At 42.5% G+C, this 24,083-nt stretch overlaps 1 protein-coding gene across 1 annotated transcript; it reads left to right on the forward strand.

Moving 5' to 3' along the window:
• The first annotated feature begins 544 nt into the window (after positions 1-544).
• Mglur (metabotropic Glutamate Receptor) lies at positions 545-17,567 on the forward strand. The gene is made up of 7 exons (XM_076387755.1): positions 545-930; positions 1,413-2,023; positions 2,718-3,511; positions 7,851-7,963; positions 11,506-12,162; positions 12,754-13,225; positions 17,251-17,567. Exons 2-7 carry the CDS (start codon positions 1,476-1,478, stop codon positions 17,394-17,396), a joined length of 2,730 nt encoding a protein of 909 aa, XP_076243870.1. The 5' UTR covers positions 545-930; positions 1,413-1,475; the 3' UTR covers positions 17,397-17,567.
• The last annotated feature ends 6,516 nt before the right edge of the window (positions 17,568-24,083 follow it).

The raw sequence follows: 24,083 nt of genomic DNA on the forward strand, positions 1-24,083 counted from the left end.
GTTTCTGCCGGAAGTTATGAGTCGTCACAAGAGCTCGAGATAACGCTCCGAGCATTCGCCCATAAAGTGCCGAGTTTTTAACGATCGCATTAACTTTAAAAATTTCTCGAGAAAATCTCTTTGTTCGCTCAAATCTCCAAGTTTCCATTATTACTTTTGACGAGTCTAAACAATTCTTTATAAAAAATTAAATTTTCTCTCATCTACAGGGTGATCAGTTTAACTGGAAACCCTCTAATAAGCGTTAGTAACATTTACAATAAATGCTGGCAACGCTAAAAGGAGCTTCCAGTTAAATTCAAACAGCGTACAGATAATGCGTTCCCAAAGTGTTAACATGATTCACAAAAACCGACGATCGTATAAAATTTCCTGCACACTGTCAGCTCTGCTATTTCGGTCTCCGAAGAAGCTGCATTTCATATCCACCGACCTAATACATCGAGATTACTCGCACGAACTCCAGCATGAGAGATAAATTCGCTTTCCTGCCAGAAGCCTCGTCTCGACCGGAAAAGTCTGACTGGAGATGCTGAGGGGACAAGGAGCCAGACCACGCCACGGAGGACTCTGGTCGCTGGGGATGGAGACGCGGAGGCGGCGAGATAACTGTGGACTCGTTTGAACGGTCTTGAACGCGAGACAGAACGAAAATGGAAGGACCTGGCTTCAGTGAACAATTTTAACAGGCCCCAAGAGACTTTGACGCAAGCTAACGTTAGAGTATGTAGGTAGCACTATTGGGAAGGCCTAAGTATCACCTGAGACTGCAATCCTCGCTAATCCTGGAGCCGATATTACTAAGGGACTCCGGTTCAGGACCTAATAAAAGCTAGACGAAACTACCCCAGTCGATTAGTCGACTCTAAGGAGACCAGCTGCTAGATACACGTAAAGCCTGAAGGAGGAATATATCGTCGAAATGCCTAGGTACTTGTAGGACCTTTCTTTTGTATAAATTTCAACCCTTTACTTATTTTGCAGGATTTTTCTCTAGGACTGCTGTGCTACACTGACAAGAGGAGCCTCTGGACTTTGGATAAATTGATTTGTATTGCTGCTAGGGTTCTTCTTGTCAGAAGAGCACCATAGTAGATTTCACGTTTGTTTTGCATTACACTGTAGACTCTCAGCTCTTCCATCTCGCGACTGAAATTAAATTAGACTAAAAATTTCATAATATTTGAATAACCCAAGGTTCTGAGATTTTTATGTACGACCACTTCGATTTTTCATTCAAACCTAGTGAATCTGGTAAATTTAGCACAAGATTTAGATTTAAATACTTCAAGCTGGTTTCGTAATTATCAGATGCAATTACCTGTTGCGTTAGTCTGCTTTCAATGTACATCTAGGGTCTAGAGTTCTAAACTAACTTGTCTCTAAACTCCTTTTATCGTTATCCTTCCCAGCAAAGAGGCATAAGATGCGCTCTTCGACCAAGTCGCGACGCTAGACACTCGCAACTGGCTAAAATGAGCCACTCCCTCGTCCGTACGCTGGTCCTCTTGGTAACGCTTCACCAGCTGCCCATGGTGAACCAGTCCAAGGCGCACAGCGAGATGGAGGCAGTCCTCATCCCTGGAGACATCGTCCTGGGCGGTCTGTTCCCTGTCCACGAGAAAGGGGGCGCCTCCTGCGGGCCCAACGTCTACAATCGCGGCGTGCAACGCCTGGAGGCGATGCTGTTCGCCGTGGATCAGATCAACAAGGACAAAAAGATCCTCCCAGGGATCAGCCTGGGCGTGCACATCCTGGACACCTGCGGCAGGGACACCTACGCGCTCAACCAGAGCCTGCACTTCGTCAGAGCGTCATTGTCGAACTTGGACATCAGCGTCCTCGAGTGTGCCGACAAGTCTGTGCCCAGGGTGAAGAAGACAGCCTCTGCTGGGCCGATCTTCGGCGTGATCGGTGGATCCTACAGCTCGGTCACCCTCCAGGTGGCCAACCTGTTGAGGCTTTTCCACATCCCCCAGATATCGCCCGCCTCCACCGCCAAGGCTCTCAGCGACAAAACCAGGTTGCGTTTTGTGCAGCTGACGCAACCAGTCGGCAAACTTTGAGGCTAATTACGACGGAGATCGTGGAAGGGCTGTTTGCCAGGGAGTTCGGGGAACGTTTAGAAAGTTCGCTGTTGTGTAATGGCGGAGAGTATGGAGTTGTTTCAAGGTTTGCCGAGGGAACTGGTTTTTGAACGTTTTACGAGGGGATTGTGAGGTCTCTGGGGAGTCTGAAGGGTTTAGTTCTTTGTTGAGAGGGAGGAAGAAAAGCTCCCTGCGAGGGGGAATTCAGTTTCGCGTGGTCCAACTGTTCTGCGGATACGAGTTTCAATTTGGAGAACATACGAAATCATTTTTGAAATTTACATTTCTTAGGGTGGAGTAATATTCAGAGTCGATACACTCAATTTCCCGGTTGAAGACCTCGCTATCCTCCCATTGGAAGCATTTGAGTTTGGTTTTCAAGCTCCATAGACGAAGCGCTATTTCCCAATAACGTCACTTTCCTAAAACAAAATCCAATCTCAATTCGACTCCACTCGATTCCTCGACTGAAAACCTCCATCACTCGAGGTACCTCCAGCCAGCACGATTCCCTACTCAGCCCTCCGCAACACCCCCGAATCGACATTTCCCACAGCAGAAGCAAACCCAAACTCAGCTGCACTCGATCACACCCCATTTCCCCTTTACCAAACTTCTGTCTCCCTTCAGGTTCGACTACTTCGCCAGAACGGTGCCCCCAGACACGTTCCAATCGATCGCGCTGGTGGACGTGGTGAAGAGCGCCAACTGGTCCTACGTCTCGACTGTGTACTCCGAGGGCAGCTACGGCGAGTACGGTATAGAAGTGTTCACGCGTGAAGCGACAGAAAGGAACGTCTGCATCGCAACAGCGGAGAAGGTTCCAAGCGCGGCAGACGACAGAGTCTTCGACGACATCATTCAAAGGCTGACGAAGAAACCAAACGCCAGGGCAGTGGTACTATTCACCAGAGCAGAGGACGCAAGAGGGATCCTAGAAGCAGCCAGGAGGACGAACCTGACCCAGCCATTTCAATGGCTAGCCAGCGACGGTTGGGGCAGGGAGAGCAAGCTGGTAGAGGGTCTAGAAGACGAAGCTGAGGGCGCCATCACTGTGGAGCTTCAGTCAGAGAACATCCCAGGCTTCGACGAGTACATGGCCTCCCTGACCCCTGACACTAATCACCGCAACCCCTGGTTCGGCGAGTACTGGGAGAGTGCCTTCGGCTGCGTGCTGAAGAGGAACACCCCGACGACGCAGAATGCTACCCTCTGCTCGTCCAGCTTCAGACTGACCGCGACTACAGGCTACGAGCAGGAGTCAAAGGTCCAATTTGTGGTGGACGCCGTGTACGCCTTTGCCCTGGCCCTGCACAACCTCCAGAAGGACCTGTGCCCCAGGGGCGAGGGCCTCTGCCCTTCCATGGTCAGCTACGATCGCGGAGCCTTCTATAGGAACTATCTGCTGAACGTGTCCTTTACAGGTGAGTCGAATTACATTTGCTGTATAGGGCAGACCTGAAAGGGGAATTCAATATTCCCACCTCTCGCCTATTTTGCCAAGATTCAATGGGCGCCGAGGATATTCGGGAATCGGTTGGCTCTCGTATGAAATTTTTTCCTTCCCCTCTTACACAGGACGCGCAATAAACGCGCGTTATGACGGCATACGATAATATGGGGCGCGATGATAAACGCGGCGACACGGAGACATTCATGGAGGAGGCTGTTCGAGTGATATGAAATTTTACAGTGGGGCGTATCGGGGCTGGCTCGATGGAGTTCGTCAATAGGAATGGACAGTAATATGTACTGTGATGTATGAAGTTGGGGACTAATTGGTTCTGGTAATACCGACTAAGTTCAGACGGTATTGAGGGGACAAAATCAATCCTTGTCGAACTTTACTATGCTTTTATGAGGGGATATTTCAGTGATCAACTATGAAGTTAAAAAAATGATGGAACTTGGATCATCAGAAATCGTAAGATTTCATAGTTTGCTAAAAATCTACCGATTTATTTAAAACAATTGAATCGTTGAATCTCCTAGCAGTGTACATAGCCGATACGAGTGCATGTAGCCAGAACAGTGTTTACCCATTCGTACCAACAATAATACAAAAAGGTCCTCTTTGATTTCCATTTATCTGTATCGAATATACGCTCGAATGGGTGTCCCACAGAAACAATAGAGCATTTTGCGCAGGACTCCATTAGACAAGAATGAAGTACCGCGTTTACAAACTCGATTCCCCCAAAGCGAACCTATCCACCCAAAAATGGCTCAACTGACAAGATAATTACTCTAAACGGAGCAGATAACGGTGCTCCAACTGGCAAGAACGCGATACCCGAAATCCTGGGGAAAGCACTCGTGGCGTATCCGAGCTCCATCGTAGATCCCTCGGCGCGGCTAGAAAACGAATTTTCGTCGGTGCCGTAAAAAGCTGAGGGGTGGGGAGAGAGAGAGGGATTCCATCTCTTCTGTTGAAAAAGCAACGATCCCTGGTCGAGGCAGAGAGCGAGCACGAACGAGCGGCACACAGGCCACGCGGCGAGTTTTTATCCGCGTACTCTACCGCGATAAAAGACAGACCCGTTAAAAAGGGTTGAGGCAAAACTCGTCCGAGGCCAGCGTGACTGTGACGAAGGAGCAGAGGGTGGGCGGGGGTGGAGGAAGTCGGAAAACGTGGAAAAGCGAGGAAGGGTAGGAGAGTGTATCGCAGGGGGATCGTGCTGTATCGATCCTAAATGTGTGCAGTCCGATGCCATTGTTTTTTCCACCCTGCCTCGTAAGGGCGACTCGCGGCGAGGAACTCGCGTTAAGGATGCGACGCATCGAGGCCACGGGCTGGAATGATACGCTGTCGAGATAGGAACGCTTTGGTACATAGTACGTGGAATATGGTACATGGAACGTGGTACATTCGTTGTCTTGGGACCATTTCTTCACTGGATGGATCCAGGAATCGATTTATAATAGCAAGGAACGTCACCTTAGTCTCATCTTTCGATTTTCATGAAATTTAGTGCTATATACAGTACTGCTTATAAATATTCGAACGATTTTACAAGTTTGGAACAGTACAGATATATTGATAGCAACTGATATTTGTTGCTTAGGTTAACCATTAATTATTGCTAAAAATACAATTACTGTAATTATTATATACTTCATTTTAAGATATAATAGAAACACGAAACAAATGTAAAGAATGTACACCAGTTAGTATAATGAAACTTGTATTTAACACTATTCGAATACTTATAAGCAGTAGTGTACATATACTAGAATGTAATTCAAGTATCGGGACATGCATTTTTAGATTTTTTGATTACTGGAATATGTATCTTAAGCATCCAGGTATTGGGACGTTTACCTTAAGTAAAAGAAATAAATGTCTAATATTTTTCGATGCACTCGTAAACCACGTTTCATCAAACTATGAAGATGTCTCTTTTAGTGACGTCTCTTTTAGATTTAGATCTAGATTGAGATCGATTCCTGGCTGAATTCTCGTGTGGTTTTAAAATGGCTCGAAGGGACTTTCTTCGCAACCCCTGCGGACCTAGCTTCCTACGGGCACACTCTGTCGAATCAGCGATTCGACACGACTCGGACGTGACTTTTGCCCTCGCGATGGACGATTCTTAATTGCCGCGGGCGAATCCACGGGATGGGATTGATGGGGATGGGGAGTGGTGTAAAGTGGGCTGCACGGTGGAGGATTTTGGGGATCGCTTGATCGATAGTGTTACGTTGCTAGAAGAGCGCTATCATTGATGGAACTAGCGTGAAGTGGAGCAGAGCGAAATATAAAAGTAGAAACTTTTTTATTATTTTAGACTCCTAATGGTGGATAATTGTATTTTTATGATGGTATTTTTGCGAGCAATATCTGAGCTTTATCGAGGAATTTTATGGAATATCTCCAGCTATTCAACCATTCTTTTTATTGATTTATTGAACAGGTTTTAGTGTACCTATTTTTCATCCTCTTATACGGTACAACAGAAAAGAGGAAAATTTAAAAAAAATTTATATAAAAGTTCCATTTCAGAAGAAAACATAGAGAGTCACCTTTGACCTTTGATTGTGGAAAAATTGAGAGACACGAAATTCTTGGAAAATTTATTTAGGTGTTCGAAAAATGAATACTTGGTAGACCCTGTGGCGTTTAAAACGCTGTGCAAGTAGAATATGACCAATCACTAGCCAGACACTCATATACATTGAAAATTCAGAAACTCTACTATACTAATTGAGAAATATACAAAACCTAAGCCTTGGATGAATACTTGGGTTCCATTATTTCAAATTGTGAGACCTCTAAAGAGCAGTGCGTGTTATGCTCACGGCTATGACCTGATCTGATATGCAATGATAATGCTGCGACGAAGGAAAGCATCGAGCATTATGCAGCTGATTACATACTACGTATTACTTCCATCCCACTGGGTAAAATGGCTGGGTGCACTTGCACCGAGACGAAGGACGTACATCTCTTTTAATCTATTTTAGAAAGAGAATCTAAAGTCAGAGCGTATACTCCTCCTCTGTCTGGAGACACTTGCTAATATTTTAACGTAATAATTGTCGGCGAATTTGGGCCCCCTAAATTTTCACTCTAAATGAAATTTAATTAGCTCGTTTCTCATGCAGCTCCACGTATTAAACTCGGTACTTCTCAGAGTTGTGATTTATCATTTTCAATTACCCGGTAAATTGTGTTATAAATTCAGTTTACTTTGTTATTAAAGTATCATTTCAATATCATATTTTCATATATTACTTGAAGACTACCTATGGATTACTTTTCATAATTTGAATCAATTTGGAACAGAAGAAAACACCCTGTACTAATCACTAAAATGAAATTCAAAAATATCTGACGACAAAAGAGAGAGACGCTCAAAATTAAAATACCAAGTAGTCATGAGATTCAATTTGATTCTCTTACAATCAGTTAGATAATAAAATCTAAGTGATTCTATTATTAAAAAATTTCCTTATCGTAATTCCAACGATCCTGTAATTCCAAGAAATAAAATATAAGCAATAGAAATTGCCAAGAGCTTATAACAAATAAATGCTGTATTTCCTCAAGATTTTCATACGCAAGAATCTTCTCTTGTATCTTTTCAACCGATCTGAGCACAGTGACTCTACAACCAACAGAAACCCAACAATCCAGAGCCAGGATGGATAACGGCGTGGCACGTGTGCACAGATATCCGCATCTCAAGGGGTAATCCACGAAATAAAAATCGTGCTGGCGCAACTGTCGGCTCGATATCGGGCTGAAAAATTCCCTGGCGTAGCTAAATCGAGAGCCATCGAGACGGCTTCGGGGATCTGTCTCATCTCGGTGATATCACGCGAGCGTGTGCTCGTGATCCTATTAAAAACAGAATGGAATATAATTTTTGTTGCCGATCGAATTACCTCGCAGCGAGAAGTATCTCTGGAGCACAATCGCGCGTCAATTACGCGAGGCGGAAAAGCTTGGTAATTAAAAGCCATACTGCTGGGCGAATATACGGGTGTAACGTCTGTTTTAATATTCGTTTCGATATCCCGACAAGCTCGCCATTGTGGTAGATAACATATAGAGATTAAAAATGGTAATGTGTTAGGACATAATCCACGCAATTTAATGAATTGTGAACATTTTTCTTGGTTATGATGGAAATGTGAATTTAATAGATAATATTGGAGTCTTTACTCTGAGATTCTTAATTTCAAATTTGACTGCTTTTGGAACTTTCCGAGTGAATCGATGGTTGATGGAACTCAAAAGGTGCAAGTGACTCTTTTCAGACGCTGCAGGCAGCGAGGTGAAGTTCGACGAGCACGGTGACGGCCTACCACGGTACGAGATCCTCAACTTCCGGAAATCGGACCACAACGGATCTAATGGATACCACTATCGGGCAAGTGAAAGTACTTTTGACTTTTCCCTCTCGCCTCGCTATTAATTAGAGAACTTCTCAACTACGACCATCACCCTCTCGCTTTTTCACTCACTATTCTCTGTTAGACGAACTTTTCGGCGAGAGAAACGCTTTCGGCGCTTTTAACATTAATTCCGAATGGAATAATATCGAAATTAAAGTTACACCCCTATTGGTATTCGATGGGACTTGAAGAACTGGAAGTTCTTTGGAGGAATAATTTGGATTTTTTGAAAGCCATTTTTCTTTTTTTCCCGCTTTTCATGGGAAATTAGACTACTTTCTTTTTACACAGTTTTTTCTATATATTTTTATAAAGAAATTCGTTGTTTAAGATCGGTTTTGGAGGGTCCTCTTTATAGGAAATTATTTCCTTAGACCTTTTTTTAGAGGGAAATTCTTTTATTCTACTATAATTCTCTTAGGCTTGTTTTAATTATTTTTTTGGCTTGGATTTTTATTGTTCTTTTTTAATTATTTTTTTCGGTTTGTTTTAATATTGTTCCTGTTTTAATTAGTTTTTTGTACTTTATTATTCACGCTTTAAATTTGTTTTTTAAATATTTTTAATTCTGTCGCTGTTTTTCTCTATCTTCCGTGTTTTCTAATTCTATTTCATTCTGTTGGAAACGTGGATATCTTTCATTTCTGCGAATATTTTTAGTAGGAAGTAATTCTTTTGATGTTTTTTAATGCTATACTTTTTATGAGGAATTGCGCTTTTTGTAGTCTTTATGGAGCTACCTTTTTTATCACGGTAAATTGACTTTTTTTTATTCTCTTGAAAAAGGAGGGTGAGAACAGAGAAGAGATAACGAGAGAAGAAATATTACAATATTATATAATAGAAGATTTTTAGATAGAGAAGACAACGACAGAGGGTGAGTATTGTAAATTATAAGATACGAGGTGAGAGAAAGTAGTATTATGAGAAGAGACTATATATCCCCTCAGTGCCAACAACACACTCTATAAAGTATAGGCACTGATGGGATAAAACCCAGAAGAGATATGGAATTTTCAACCCAGAAAGAATTTTTTGGAATATTAATTACGAAAAACGGTCACCAATCTCTCTGAAAGTCGCAAACATGTTCACTTAACTTCGAAAAACGATTATGAAGAATACAACCCATGACACAGATGTTTCTGTTAAGTTCACTTTCTTATTTTTATCACGACTATCAGCCACTTACCGACTCGACCTCATCCCAAAGGTATTAATTTGCTAATTAAGCTACGAAGTTGTTGAATCTATTCAGAGAACTTCTCAACTACAAATTATTCAAGCTACTTCAACACAACCAGTACTGCTAAAGACAATTCCTTAGACAAATTATTCGAATAACTTTATCTAAACAATTCTATCCTTTATTTGAACGTCATATGTCTAGCAAATAATTCTCTTGTAATCTCACAGCTTTAATTTCCCCTGAAAAAGATAATTTTTCAGCTCTGCCATTCCCGAAACACATATGTAGCATGTTACAATACGAAGACACTGACGACAATTAATACCACTTGCAGTAGAAATAACAAAAACAGAAATGCCCAAATAAAGAACAAATTGGTCACGCACTGGGTCACTTCCGAGCTTCTCCAGTCCCCAGGCGCTCGCGTATCCAATTAACGATTGTTTTTCGATAAAAATCGTAAATCAACACGGAGTCGGGCGTGGCGTCCGCGTTCCGAGCGATAAAGTAGCCGAGCTGGAAGCGAAGGGACATAAATTGCAACGTGACCTTCGTCGCGTCCACCTTCCCCCGCGGGATGCAACTTACAAGATGAAATATAACGTCTGCCTCCCGGAACAGGTAACTTTAAATCGTCAAAAAGCGCGCGAGTTTTATTGCGCCCGCGTCGGCCATTAATAAAAAAAAGGAGAAGCAGCGGGGCCACGGTATAATTCGCCGATAACGAACAGAATAGAATCTTTTTACCAGCGTTGCTCCGCTCCCGTCTCGATTTACATACGGAAAGCGCGCTGCTCGTTATCAAAATGGACTCGTCTCGGGAAACGTGCGCGCTGGTCGGGGCGAAAATATTCCCTAAAGATAACTGGCGGTGGGTTTGTCGAAGGAGACGAAAAATGAAAAATAAATAGAAAAATATGGAGCATCGAAACCGAGCGAATAATTCGATTTTCCCCGTGCTCGATAACAGATGTTTCCATTTTATAAACACCTCCACCGAAAAATAATTCGGGTAAGAGCATAACAGGCGTCGAGTGCCACCTGCAGCTAGAGTATCACTTCAGCCAGACCTCGCTCGAATATCCGACCCATCGGATCTGACTGAAACTTCGACGTCGATCAACGTGACTCTCGAACAACGTACGTGCGCTCAATTTTCGTTTTTATTGAAACTTCTACTCTTGATAGTTGCAGTCGTGCGCCGCCTGTGATAGGTATAAAACAATATTTCTTGAGAGCTGTTCCAGTGAAGCAGGGGAGCCACTGCTACTTTTTAATCTATTCGTTTTTTGGTATTAGATACTTAGAAAAGAATTTAAAAAAAATAAATGTGTGTGTAAATTCTGTACCTCAGAGCCAGACTAATTCGAGTCCATTTTTTTCAAAATTAAATTTTTTACAGGATCTTATTGCACTGTTTTTATTTTATGAAAATAATAGGAATTTGGTGAAGTTACGTTATAAGTGGAGGAAATTTAAAAAATAAATCTCTCCTGAAAAATAATAAGAATAAACTTTGGTTGGTCTAGCTTTAAGGTATGTAATTATTAAGGGGTGTTTAAATTACTAGGTTCAAGATTTCAAAGAAGAAGTGATAGTTAATTATAGTTAAGTGTACAGGGCACTTGATAAATGTCTGATATTTTAAAAGTGACTCTACTTGCTAAAACGGAGAGAAAAGAAAGAACGAGGAAATTGTGTTTCAGGCTTTATTTGCGAGGAATTAATGGTTGAAGGGATGAGTAAAGTGTGTCTGACGCGAGGACTTATACTACTTTACTTAACCTAGTTTGTGCGTGTCTACAGTAGTGTAAGTCACCGAGACAGTAGTACAAGTGTCAACGTCAGATATATTCCTCTCGTACTTTCAATTATCCTGTGGCTGTGGGATAAAACAGTTAACTCACATATTTCTATTTTTGAGAATTGATGTTAAGAGTTTCGAGCACCTGACCTAATTTATTCTACTGACATCGCTACGTCTAACTCTGCTAATACACGCTAGCTGTAGAATAAGTCCCTAAGTCAGACACATCTCATCCTCAGAGGATCTTTAAACCTTTTCACTATGATCAATAACTCTGAACTGAAGCCTCGAACTCAATCTAATCATTCCTCATTTTTATCCACTTCCAGCACATAGAATCATCCCTCAAAATTTCAAACCACGCTTATTATCAAACACTCTCTGAATCGAAGGAAACCATATTCCCATTATCCGAAATAAACTAACGATTCCCTAGAAGTACCCCGCCGAGCCCCATCAATATAAGCATCCATTTCCCCAAGGAACAATAACCCGCTCTAAATCATCGGCTCCCTTCTCAGGTGGTGGGCAAGTGGTTCAACTCCCTGGACATGAGCACGGAGGAGCTGGTCTGGGCTCGGGGCACAAAGGACATACCCATTTCCGCGTGCTCGTTGCCCTGCGAGCCAGGCATGATAAAGAAGCAACAGGGTGACACTTGTTGCTGGGTGTGCGACCAGTGCGAGGAGTACGAGTTCGTCCAGGACGAGTACACCTGCATGGACTGCGGGCCAGGCTACTGGCCGCACGAGGACAAGCGTAGCTGCTACGAGCTGCCCATCAACCACATCAGATGGGACAGCGCGTTCGCGATCGTTCCAGCGGTGATTTCGTGCCTTGGGATCGTGGCCACCCTCGCGGTCGCCTGTCTCCTCTTCCACCACAGGGACACGCCCGTGGTCAAGGCCTCTGGCCGCGAGCTGACGATCATCCTGCTGGCTGGAGTCCTCGTGTGCTACCTGAACACCTTCCTCCTCCTCGCGACGCCCACCACCGTCACCTGCATCCTGCAGAGGTTCGGCGTCGGGGTCAGCTTCAGCGCTGTCTACGGCGCCCTGCTGACGAAGACGAATAGAATCGCGAGGATCTTCGATTCTGCGTCGAGGTCCGCTGTCAGGCCCAGGTATATCAGCCCTGCGTCTCAGGTGTGCATCGCTGCTGCCTTGATCGCGTTGCAGGTACGATTTTAGAGGTGGAGACTGAGGGTGAGATTTTGCCTTCAGAGTTTTCTGAGAGGCTGTTTATGGTGGTTTATGTTGTTATTGAATATTAATAGTCTCAGGCCATAATACTCAACTTCTTCGATATTTGAATCTTCTAATTTTTAATGTTGCAAATTTCCAAGTGATCGATTCTTTTAGTATATAATATAGATCTCAAAATTTTCCAATATGGTAATTTTGAAGCTTTACATATAGAAATTTTGAGAACTTCATATTTTAAAAATTTGAGATCTTGAAATCTTGAAGTCTAGAGTTCCTAGAAATCCCTAGAAGCCTTAGAATCTCTTGGACTCTCTGATCTGTGGACTTTTGGACTCCTGGACTCCTGGACTCTTGGATTCTTGGACTCCTTGACTTTTGGACTTCTTGGACTTCTAGGATTTATTGAGTCTTGGAGTCTTTAATTCTTGAACTGTAGAACTCTAGAGCTCTTGAAACCTTGTAATCGTCACCTTTCCTCTCACGTTCCTCCCTATTTCCTAATTTCAGTGACACCTAAATCCTCCAACATCCTCAAACAGAAAACTTCTATTTTTACCATTCCAGGTGGTCCTAACGCTAGTCTGGATGATCATCGAGCACCCCGGCACAAGGTTCTCCTATCCAGACCGCAAGCAAGTGATCCTCAAATGCAACATCCAGGACATGAGCTTCCTGTTCTCCCAGCTGTACAATGCCCTGCTGATCCTCATTTCCACGATCTATGCCGTGAAGACACGCAAAATACCCGAGAACTTCAACGAGAGCAAGTTCATCGGCTTCACCATGTACACCACGTGGATTATCTGGCTGGCGTTCGTGCCAATCTACTTCGGAACCGGGAACGCTCACGAGATTCAGATCACAACGCTCTGCGTGGCGATCAGCTTGAACGCCACGGTCACCCTGGTGTGCCTGTACTCGCCGAAGGTTTACATCATCCTCTTCCAGCCTGACAAGAACATCCGCGGGAAGGTGACTATGGGAGACAAGCTGAAGAAGCAAAGCAGCAGCGCTGGGACCTCATCTCTCACCAAGTGTGAGTATTTCCTCGTTACAAGCTCATCCCTCCCCTCATTCCTTGGTACTACATCCCCATTTATCTTTATTCTCTCCCATGACAAGGCGAGAACGTGTCGCTGTGATACAAAGTGGCTTCGGGGAGACGTTTCTTATTCTCTATGTGCTCATCGCGCGTGGCGGACACAGTACTCGAATGAATTATTTATTCTCGAAGAGCTGGGGTTCAACCTCTCTTGCGTCTCTCTTGGCTATGTTCCAAAGATCCCATCCCCTTCGTGGAAACTTGCAACTCGTGCACTGGTTTAGGGTTCAAGCTTGTTCTTCGTGGGAAATTTTAACCACTTTGTTGCCCCGATGTAGCCTAGATTCATGACTCTAGGTCGAGGTCGGTTTACCAAGGAGCGCCCCACTTTGACGATTTTCAAAAATTCAAGAGTATTTCCTGCATTCTTTTGGAGCATTTTGTATACGTGGAATACTATGGTAGAACGCTTTTCTGGAATTTGAATAATAGACTAAGTTGCAGCATTGAAAAGGGTCGACTTAAAACTTTCAACACATTTTTCTTGGCACCATGCTTTCCAAGGCTTCTGGCCTATCTCTGAAACTATTCACTCGATTGACCTCAAATATTGATTTACTATTCCCCAGTAAATTATCTACAGCGGAGAATATGATTCTTTCAATATTTTATTTCCTTAAATTCTTACGAATCTTCGAAATTGATTTTCTTAAGAATGCCTAATTAAAAAACTGTCTATTTTTACTTTCTCGTTAACAGGCTAGCCGACTCCACTCATCCGAGATAACTGTTGCTGAAATCTTCCCACATCTTTTATTTTGATTTCCCCCTTATTGCCCAATCATCGAGGCATGTCCACCTAGTAAGACAGTCCCTTCGATTCTAATCAACGAGAAGCATTTCAAGAACCCAGAGAAAGGCGGCCTGTCGCCTCACTTTAAGGCGGCCAATTTTTCGGCCTCCTCGATGAGAAATCCGGGGTGCCTAATAACACCCCCGAATTCGCTGACTCGATCGCGAATTATGAAGCCCCCAAACACGTCGACAGACTCGGCTTTCTGCCAGCGCTTTGTAACTCGTACTGGTCCCGTTTTCGCTTCGTATTTTCTGGTGTCCGCGCCTCCCCGACACGGAGTCGACCAGTTCGCGCGTCATTAACGGGGAACAAGGGTGAAACAAACTTCCCACCCTCAACCTCGGCCCGCAGTCCAAGAGAGGGGATCCAGCCGCCTCGGTCGAGACAAAAGCCGCGGAGGAACGAATTACGAACTTCATAATTTCGAATTCCTACATCCCCTTCCGCCTGTGCCCCCCTCCCTCCTTATTCTTACCCTCGTTAGAGGTATTCTCACCCTCGCCCCCTCCCCCACCATCCCAGGCATTCCGTCGCTCTGTGAGACAAAGGCTCGCTGAACGCGAAGAACGATTGGTACTCGATGCTAATTGCCCTCGTTTCTTATTCTTCCTCTGGTACCGAGACTGCGGGTCTCTATGTAGACAGATGGACGAATTCGCAACGGACGAACTATCTTCTCGGAATGATACTTGCAAAGGTGGAGGTCGGGGGTGGCAGGTTCGTTCTTGGCCAATTATCGTATGGAAATTGACTCGCGGATATTCGCTACTGCCTGGTGTAATTAGGGGCTGATTGTATTGTGGTTTGTGCTTGTGGAGGATGGTAGTTAGAGTTCTGTTCTCTTTGGGCGGTGGTAGAACTGTCGGGGAAGTTGAAATGACTCGTGTGATTAGGATTTTCTATGCTCATTTTAATCTGTTAGAATTCTCTTTGCTGATGCTGAAGGAAAATTGAGAAGGTTTGCAGTGCACGTGTTTTCTCGAAAACTTGTGATTTTGGTATTTAAGTATGTACAGAGTGTTCGATGTCAGGTGTCAGAGAATTTAAATTTAGATAGAGAAGATTGGATTTAGAGCTTTGTTTCTGAGTTATTCATTGTTAAGAAGACGCCTAAAATACGCATAAAATGTGTCCGACTTGAGACTTATTCTACTGATTTCTCTGTGTCTGAGTTGTGACTTATTCTACTGAAAACTGTCATCGAACACCCACTAAGAATGTACATAAATATGTTATTGCATTTCCTTTTCTGTTTTTCCAAAAAATAATACGAAAAGAACTTTCATCAGTTCGACTCTCAGATAAACCATTATCCACACTATACACCTACTCATAATCTTGAATAAACGAGACTGCTGACAATCGAGACTCTCCTAATCGATATTCCACTCTAATTGCAACCTACCACTAAATTCCCCGAGAATATGAGCTATCTTAAAACTAGCTCCCCCATAAATTTCCAGTATCGTGATGTTTCTGTATCCCACTGGGCCTCAATTATTAACTTAACTCGTGGATCTGGCGAAGCCAGCCTATCCTCCTCAGGGAATCGTGCAGATATGAAAGTTTCGCGGAGTCGAGTCCTGGGTGGACAGCGATCGGTCTTCGAAAGTTAAATTGGAACCTCGCGTTTAATCTCCCCGGCCTGTGGCCGATCGAAGGAATTCATTTTGCTGCTGATGATATCTGGCGGCGATCGTTCGCGCAAAATTCCGCGAGCTCGTGGCTCGTCCCAGAGAAGAGGAGGCGGGTTTATTAAATTTTCAGAGGCTCCGAGAGCAATCAGCGTTGAAAATTCAACAAGATGTGCATCTTCGAGGTCTGAGCAAACTTTCGGTACGACTTTCTCAGGTGAATCAAGGTTAGCTGGTCGGCGATCGATCGGTCAGATTGTATTATTAACCGCGTACTAATTATCCGTTCGTTATCGGAGGAACCGAAACACGCAGTTAATATTGCACGAGAGGAAATACGCCATTGGCGCGATCGAACACCTCTTAACGCTAATTACAATCGACATTTCTCGCCCTCCTCCTCGAGGGAGGGCTAAACTCGTTCTTGTTCGCGCCAGTCGACTGACATCGATGAAATAGCTGTGGGTTGTTTTTTACAATCGTCGATCTTTTTCAATCCTTTTCACGGGGAATCGATACGTCCATGTTTTCTTGACGAGATTATCGTGGGCGGAGGCACGTTGTTTAACCTTGGTGCTAATTTGCTGCCTCTTTCTTTGTTTTTTATTCTGCTTCTTTCCTTCATCTCCTTTCACTGGCGCCTCGCCTAAGCGGCTAACTCTGGCTTCAACTACGCGTCAACTGACACGGTCCTCGCTTCGCAACTTTTTGCCCAGCTTTCTCGGCCCTTTGTTCAAAATTTCAGTTAACAGTCCCGGCGATGCAACGATGTTGGAAAGCTTTGTAGCTGACTTTTTTGTCCCCCTTATCTGCGTTCTTTCGCCGCTTTTGCCGCTTGCAAAGTTGTTACTCTTGTTTCACGCGTGTCAGCTGAGACACCCTTAATTTTCAGCCCCTCTTTGGTAATCTTCACTCCACGACGGACTGTGTGTAACCCCTTTATACAGCTTATAACGAGCGCACGCTTTTCAATCTTCTTATCCTTATGATTCCGACTTTTACCCGGCGGATCTACTTGTCAGCCGTTTCGGGGGCCGTTCTGGAGCTCAGCTGTACACTGGAGAACTGGTATTCGAATTAGCTCTGAAATTTTATGCTGAATAGCGCTGAGGAAGATTCAGTGGAATAAGTATCCCCTAATCTTCAATGCTCAAGGTCTTAGAAATTTCGAATTCTGCGATTTCTGAGATATTCAGGTCCTCACATCTTGAAATCTTTGAATATTCAATTACTCAAATTTCAAATATTCAAATATTCAAATATTCAAATATTCAAATATTCAAATATTCAAATATTCAAATTTTTAAATATTCAAATACTCAATTATTCAATTCTTGAAATCTTATAATCTTGAAGTCCTAAAACTTCTGAGATCTTGAGATGCTCAGATTTCTAGTCTTGAAACCTTCAACTATTCAAAGTCTCAAACATTTCTGTCTATTTTGTAACGTTGAAATCTTGACGCCTTAATTTCTTCACATCTCACGGTCAAAGTACAATCCCATTGGCCCGTGTTCGCGGCTTTTCAGACACCGGCGGCGAGCTGACCAGCGAGAGCATGCCGCTTCAGAGCGCTCTGACGGCCGCGGTGCAGACGTCGGTGGGCGTGACGGAGATCTCCCTAACGTCGAACACGTCGGGCAAAACTAATAACGAGCAAGTGGCCCAGCTATAGACCCGTCTTCGCGGCCCATAATTCAGATTTCAGAGACGTGGCTAGTGTGTCCTGGCAGCTGGCCAGCCGATAAGACCACGGCAGGAAGGGCCGCGAGTGAATAGTGCGGGAGGATCTGTGCTAATAAAAAGAGGATTCGCCTGTCGCGACGTAGGTATATTGTGCATACGATCAGGCCTCGACAGAGGTGGGCGTGGGAGGGGACAGAACGAGCGCCAAAACGATGAGGGAGCGGTCGCTAAGAACCCTGTGACGCCAGGCTGCCCCTTTTTTCGTCCGACTTTTCCTTCACGCGACCGCCTTCGAACCTCCACGGACGGCCCGTGAGTAAGCTTAAGTTATTTATACAGACTCCAGGAGGTAACCGAACCCCTCTGAGGGAACAGAGGCGATGGAACGCCGCGGAAATGCCGACAGGCTTGTAATCGCGTTTAACCCATTTGCATCGGATTACGGGGTGGTCCGAGTTGGCCTGCGTCAAGATGGAAATACCGTATTCTATCGTTATAAGCTACTCGCTGTGATCACTTTTGCTTCACGTTATTTGGAGCACACTGGTTTCGGTTTCTTTTTTGTGCTGGGTATAATTCAGTGCAAGCTGAAACAGGTCACGTAAATAGATCCTCTCCCAGATAGCACACGACGCATTGAAGACGTCTTTTTTATGTCCATTTTATCCCTGAACGTCTTACGACATCATTTCATAATTTGGACGTCTTAGAAATATCCAACAGGGTACGTCGAGTCTAAAAACTTGCGAAATTTACTCCTATAAGGTGTCTTAAAGACACACTACATGAACGTCTTAAAGACTTACGCTTTTGGACGTTTTAAAGACGTCTGTTGGTTGTCTGAACGTCTTATAGACGAAATTAGAACGTTTTTAAGACGCTTCTGTGCTATATGGGCTGTTTTTAATAACTCGAAAATATAGAAACTAAAAAATACATCAAACTACTACTATATAAACAATTGTTCTTCTATAATATTCTTCCTTTGAAACCATTGGAATGATATCATGGGCAATTTTCGTGTCATTAAAAATAGAGAAGATATTTAAGTGGCCTGCTTCAGCTTGGACACCCTGTATACACTGTTGCTTGTGATTTTGATAAGATCAGGGGAATTAGCTGAGATGGGTTCAGTTATGCCTCGTTATAGGCTCGTCTATGAGTGAGTCGATAACGAGGAAACACTCTAAGTTTCTCGAGTCTGTTATAGAAATAAACTGGGGTTGCAGTAAATGAGTTGAGCTTTGAAATGGATCCCTCGTTGTAAGCTTGTGAGAGTTGAGCGTATAGAGGACAAATAATGTATTATGCACATTGCTGTCGTACTAATTTGAGATTTGGGAGTTTTTGAAATATTTCTGAGGTACTGTGCACTGATTAGCTGAATCTTGCCCTTTGTTTGATAGAGTAATATATACGGTATTATCAGTAGTTAGCTTAGATAATTCTATACAAAATATAAATCGCGGCCCATCTACCCCTTCAGAACGATGCAAATGAGCTATTTAATACGAACAGTGTAAGTGTGAACACAAGAGACCTTTATGTTGTATCGACAAGTGCGAGGAAGCCTACGTTGCCTATTGCCTATTAACGACACTGATACCATTGTCACTGTCTTCGTTCGCTCGTTATACGAATCCTTTAATCGACAAACGATCTTATCCCTGACTACTAAATAAAGAAAAACTAAATAAAGAAAAAAGTGCGAATTAAATGAATAATTAAGTCGCGAACTAAGTGTTCTCATGTGGGACTTTGAGGATCATTTGATATAAATATATCTAAAATTAATAAACCTACGATCCTTGAAACAGAGAGACCCCAGTACTCTGAAATATTTCACTACTCATAATAATTCCAATACCATCGCAACTGAGGAGATCCCAACTACAAATTCCCGTCAATTCGAGTAATTACTCCCTGCAAAAAAGACCTCCACGAATCTGTGCAAATACAACTTAATCTTCGCCAGTTAATTAACCCCTAGTCCAATTTCGAAGCGTTCAACTTCCCATCTGCTGTATCGCAAAAATGAAATATCGCGTGAACGCCTAGCTCGCGATTTAATATCCCCATAAAACGTTGCATTAAATCGAATTCTTCGGCAAACAAAGGGATCTGCTTGTCGACGAAACGGTGCGTATAACTGGGCCTCGTATCGCGATCGCATTGTTGCCGTTATTGTTACTGTTAACGTTACCTTCGTGAATTACGTACGAACGATAATACGCAACACGCAATCACACGCTATATAAATATCTATAGAAACACCGTGAACACGCGGTCGATCGGCGGCGCGAGCCAGCGATTACCGTGGCGAGAAAAATCGCGATCGCGATCGGTGGAGAAAAACGACACCGTGGCCGACTGAATTTTACAATGTTTGCGTCGTTCATTGGCTTAACGAGCCGACTAATTGACGCGATTAAAGTCGGGCACGCGTCGCCCGCGAAATTTCATCGGCGATTAATAGACGATCGATCGATCGTTTCCTCTTCATCGACGGTCGATCGAGACGCCGCGGGATCGCGGCTCGTGCCAGAGAATTTATTCTGCCGGGAATGGTCCGCTCGCGCGAATGTAATTAGCTTGTTCGAGTGATCGACGTTTATTGTTCATTCTTCACACGTGCAGATGTTGACAGAGTAAAGGAGAAAATATTTGCAGTTCGCGAGACCTGTGTACTAGGCGGAACGACAAATCAGAATTGCGTGACTGGCTTCTAACAGTGAATGGAGCTCGCTCTTGATCTACATCGAGCCTGCAAAAATTCACTTTCTCTTGGAAGTATTTTTGAGGTGATACGGTGGTTTGGAAATTTTTAGTTTCCCTGGTTTCCATGTTCTTTGGGTCAAACGACATACTTCATGCTTTTTTGTATTCTTTTTTAAGGGAATCATGTCCAAAAGCATGGATATAATAAGTATTGAGTATCTATATTATTTGTCAATTGACTAAAAAAGTTCTGTCTCTTCTGATATTGAAATGGGAATTTTTGAACTATCTATGATAAAAAGTTTGAATATTATAAAAGTATACCTATTGGAAAAAGGTAGCCTTAATTTTAATTGAAAAATCCTAGCGATCCTATTTCAACTTCAAAGGGACAGAACTTTCTTGGTTGCCTGATACAGTAGAACCTCGGTTAATTAACTTGAAACCATATTCGAAGCTGAAGTGCCCTTTTGATGCATACTTTTCGAAATTTCGTTAGACTCATTAGATCATGGCTTAAAACCTACTCTTTGCCTTGGTACAGGTACTGTTATCATTAATACCGAATAATTAAGACTCTAAATGACAGAGAATGTATATCATTAAAGTCCAATTAATCAAAGTCCTACTGTAAAATCTTCCTCACTTCCCATGCTCTGTGAAATTATCGTATCATGTAATAAAACATCATCGATCTTGAGAAAGAGTTCCTAAAATTTCACAATTAAAGTCATAAAAAAAAAATAAGCAAACATTATCAAATCACTAAACATAAAAACTTCCAAGTGTGTTTTGGTACATTAGAAACTGTCTTCAGCAATTTTTGCTCATTATTAAGAATCATAACTGTTAAAAAAATTCTACCCCTACATGTCGTTCCATCCTAGTGTGTACAGGGCGTGCCAACATTTGGGACACCCTGTATTCATAAAATATACGTACATATACTTAGGTAAATTCTATCTATCGTTGTATGAAATCTAGTGCATTTCCTCGGGCCACGATTACGTAAGTTGTTAATTTAATTTGTAATTTGCCCCTCGGTATATCGAGTACCCCTCGACTTAATTAAAGAATAAATATTTGTTACAACTCGGGGATGGAATCCAATTCGGAAAAAATCGTCTCCAGACGAGACACGTCACTGCAATTCCATCGTCCTTGGAGATGTCGTGAAAATTGCTGTTTTTTGAATCTTTTAGCGGAAATCGCCCGTCCCTCTCGAACTACCGATGACAGGGGACTAACATCTATTAACGTCTCAAATGTCTATTTGCGTTGTTTCTTAGCTCAGATATTTATCTCACGTTAACGAGGAGCGTTCATTTCGATCGCAAACAGAAGTGTATATTCGTCCGCTTGGGTCATCCGTGATGCTGCCAAAGGAGTCTCATTTAAAAATTTTTTCTTTTTTTTTTGGAGAAGCTATCATGTATAGAATTTTCATATTTTTTATTCAAATCTTTCTGTGTCTGAAGCATGCTCTGGAATTTTTCTTTACGAACAATACTCTGTAATTATCGTGTTCTTAAATTACGAAGTTCTGAGATATGTTTCGAACTTGGATGATTCTGTATGAAAAACTTCGAAATGCTGGACGTTACAGGTTTTCAGAAAAAAAATTCGCAGAAGCTCTCCTTATTATTCCTTAAGGGAGATATACCTTAAGGGTTTACTCTACCCTGGTGGTGTGAAAATTAGAGCTATTTTTAAGGACGTAGAGTTATCGCGAAATTATTCACTCGATTAAAGTTAAACTTACAGTGAATAAGACGTGTTTGATTTGAACTTAAGAGCACAAGTTTGAATAAAAGAGATCTTATTTTCCTCACTTCAGGGCATTTATACAAATGCTAAGAATGTGAACAGACGTGGCCACCAAAAAGTTTGAATAAAAGAGGAACATCAAACACTAGGTATCCTTCTTTTGTAAAGCGAGTGAAATTCAATCTTATTCATTACTGAATCGATATTATAATCTCACTTAATCACGATCAAAGAAATTTTCTGAAATAAAAATAAAATAAAATTTCAATCTTTGAAACTGCCAGGGTGGCGTCAGCCTTTAAGAGGTCTCCTGGTTGAGAGGTCGAAGAACAGAGACTTTTTTGAGAATTTTTTCTAAAGAAATCATGAACCTTTTTAATACGAAGGTTTCACTCACTTTTTTATTCACGTTTAGAGAATAATCATTGCAAAAATTAAGTAATGATAAATGTTTCGATAAACGAGTCTGAATGGCTGACATAATTGTGGTCATTCTACTTATCTGAATCGAACGAATGATAAATTATTTCGATTACTAAGGGTACAGTTATAGTCTGAATAAAGGAAAAGGAAATATTTCAATATTTAAAAAAATGACAGCAAATTGAAGCTGACGTATCGATTTTCATATATTTCGTGTCTATCAAACTCACAAAAAAAAATTAAAGAAGACATCAGATTTTAATATCCTTTATTCAGACAATACCTATATCTTTACTAATTAAAATGATTTATTATTTGTTCGTTTCAGATAAGTAGAACAGTCTTAATCATGTCAGCCATCCAGACACAGCCCATACAATATATCATTACATACCTTCTGCAATTTTTATTCCTGAGCACTAAAAAAATACGAATAAAGAATTGAGCGAAACCCTCGTATTAAAAGGTCTCGCGATGTCTTTGGAAAAAATTCTCAAAAAGGTCTCCGCTTTTCGTCCTCTCGGCCAGGAGGCCCCCTGAATCACCAGCGGTTAATAAAGCGTAGGAAAGAAGTGCAATTCGATGGATCGCCGTGCGATGCTCGAGAACAATAACCGGAATTCACGAGCGTGAACAACAGAGCGGGATGAGAGCGATAATACGGAGAATGAGAAGAAAATTTGAAACTAGGCCGACCGCGGGCGCGACGTGCAAATTCAATAACACTTCTTCCACGAAGGGTAGACAATAAATAAACCGCTTTAAGGCGAACACCGAGAACCTGGCTCGTCCGACCTCGTACACGAACCCACAGACCGACCTGTTCAATCTGCGACACCCTCGGTTCCGTTTATCAAGGCTGCTAACGATATTTAGTTCTTAGTCGATAACATAACGAAAGGAGAGATCGCAACGGCGAACACGTCGGTAGAGTGTTGTATTTTCAGCAAACCGAAGCCATTGTGTCGACTCGAGGACACGACAAGCCTTGAAGATTGCAATTCCAAACGGCCAGGCGACCGACGACGAGTTCTATAACCGCTCCCCTTTGCGAGAGGGAGTGTTAGATTAGAGCGTATCGAACTGTAACGCGTTCGACGGTGGTTCACGCGAAAGGGGGAAATGAAATAAAAGAATTAATAGTAAGAGGAAGAAAAAAAACAAAAGGAATTGTTACATCGACGTAGTGTGAACGTAGTTCTGTTACGTAAATCTTCGAAACGCCTGAAATTGTAATCTTCGACGACTCCTAAACGCGAATGACTCGTGTATAGTTGCTGTGCGAGCACCTCGCTGAATTCTGTCGTTGAGAACGAGTGTAAACGATTGTTAACACGATGGGGAGAGGAGCATTACTTCGACGCGAATCCGTGAACCCGGAGCATCGTACAAAAGATAACTTTGTATCATTTATTATAACAGTGAGCATTGAAATAGATTTGCCCCGTCAAAATGGAGCATTGTGTTTATTTCATCGACCTGCTATCCTGCTCTCCTTTCTTCCTTCTGCTCACAGTGTTTCGAAACACGAGCAAGTTGGGATTCGAAATTGCATCAATCTGAATTTTTGTGGGACGATTATTTCGTAAGTGTTGTTGCGTAAGATGCTGGCGAATATTCTCTCAGGAGGTGTTAATTAACCTTTTGGAACTGACGAAGGTATCAACTTTTCTAATAGACAAACTTTATAATTATCGAATTTTCGAATTTTCAAATATGGAAATATTGAAATACTGAAATACTGCAATATTCAAATATTCAAATTTTC

Source organism: Calliopsis andreniformis, chromosome 10, assembly GCF_051401765.1.
Source record: "Calliopsis andreniformis isolate RMS-2024a chromosome 10, iyCalAndr_principal, whole genome shotgun sequence".
Lineage (NCBI taxonomy): Eukaryota > Metazoa > Arthropoda > Insecta > Hymenoptera > Andrenidae > Calliopsis > Calliopsis andreniformis.

What these genes read in the sequence shown, in the direction of transcription:
- Mglur (XM_076387755.1), top strand. Translation starts at nt 1,476, where the DNA reads ATGAGCCACTCCCTCGTCCGTACGCTGGTCCTCTTGGTAACGCTTCAC. An exon ending in CTGCCTTGATCGCGTTGCAG is followed by an intron (nt 12,163 to 12,753) that starts GTACGATTTTAG and finishes TTACCATTCCAG; the next exon opens with GTGGTCCTAACGCTAGTCTG. An exon ending in GACCTCATCTCTCACCAAGT is followed by an intron (nt 13,226 to 17,250) that starts GTGAGTATTTCC and finishes GCGGCTTTTCAG; the next exon opens with ACACCGGCGGCGAGCTGACC.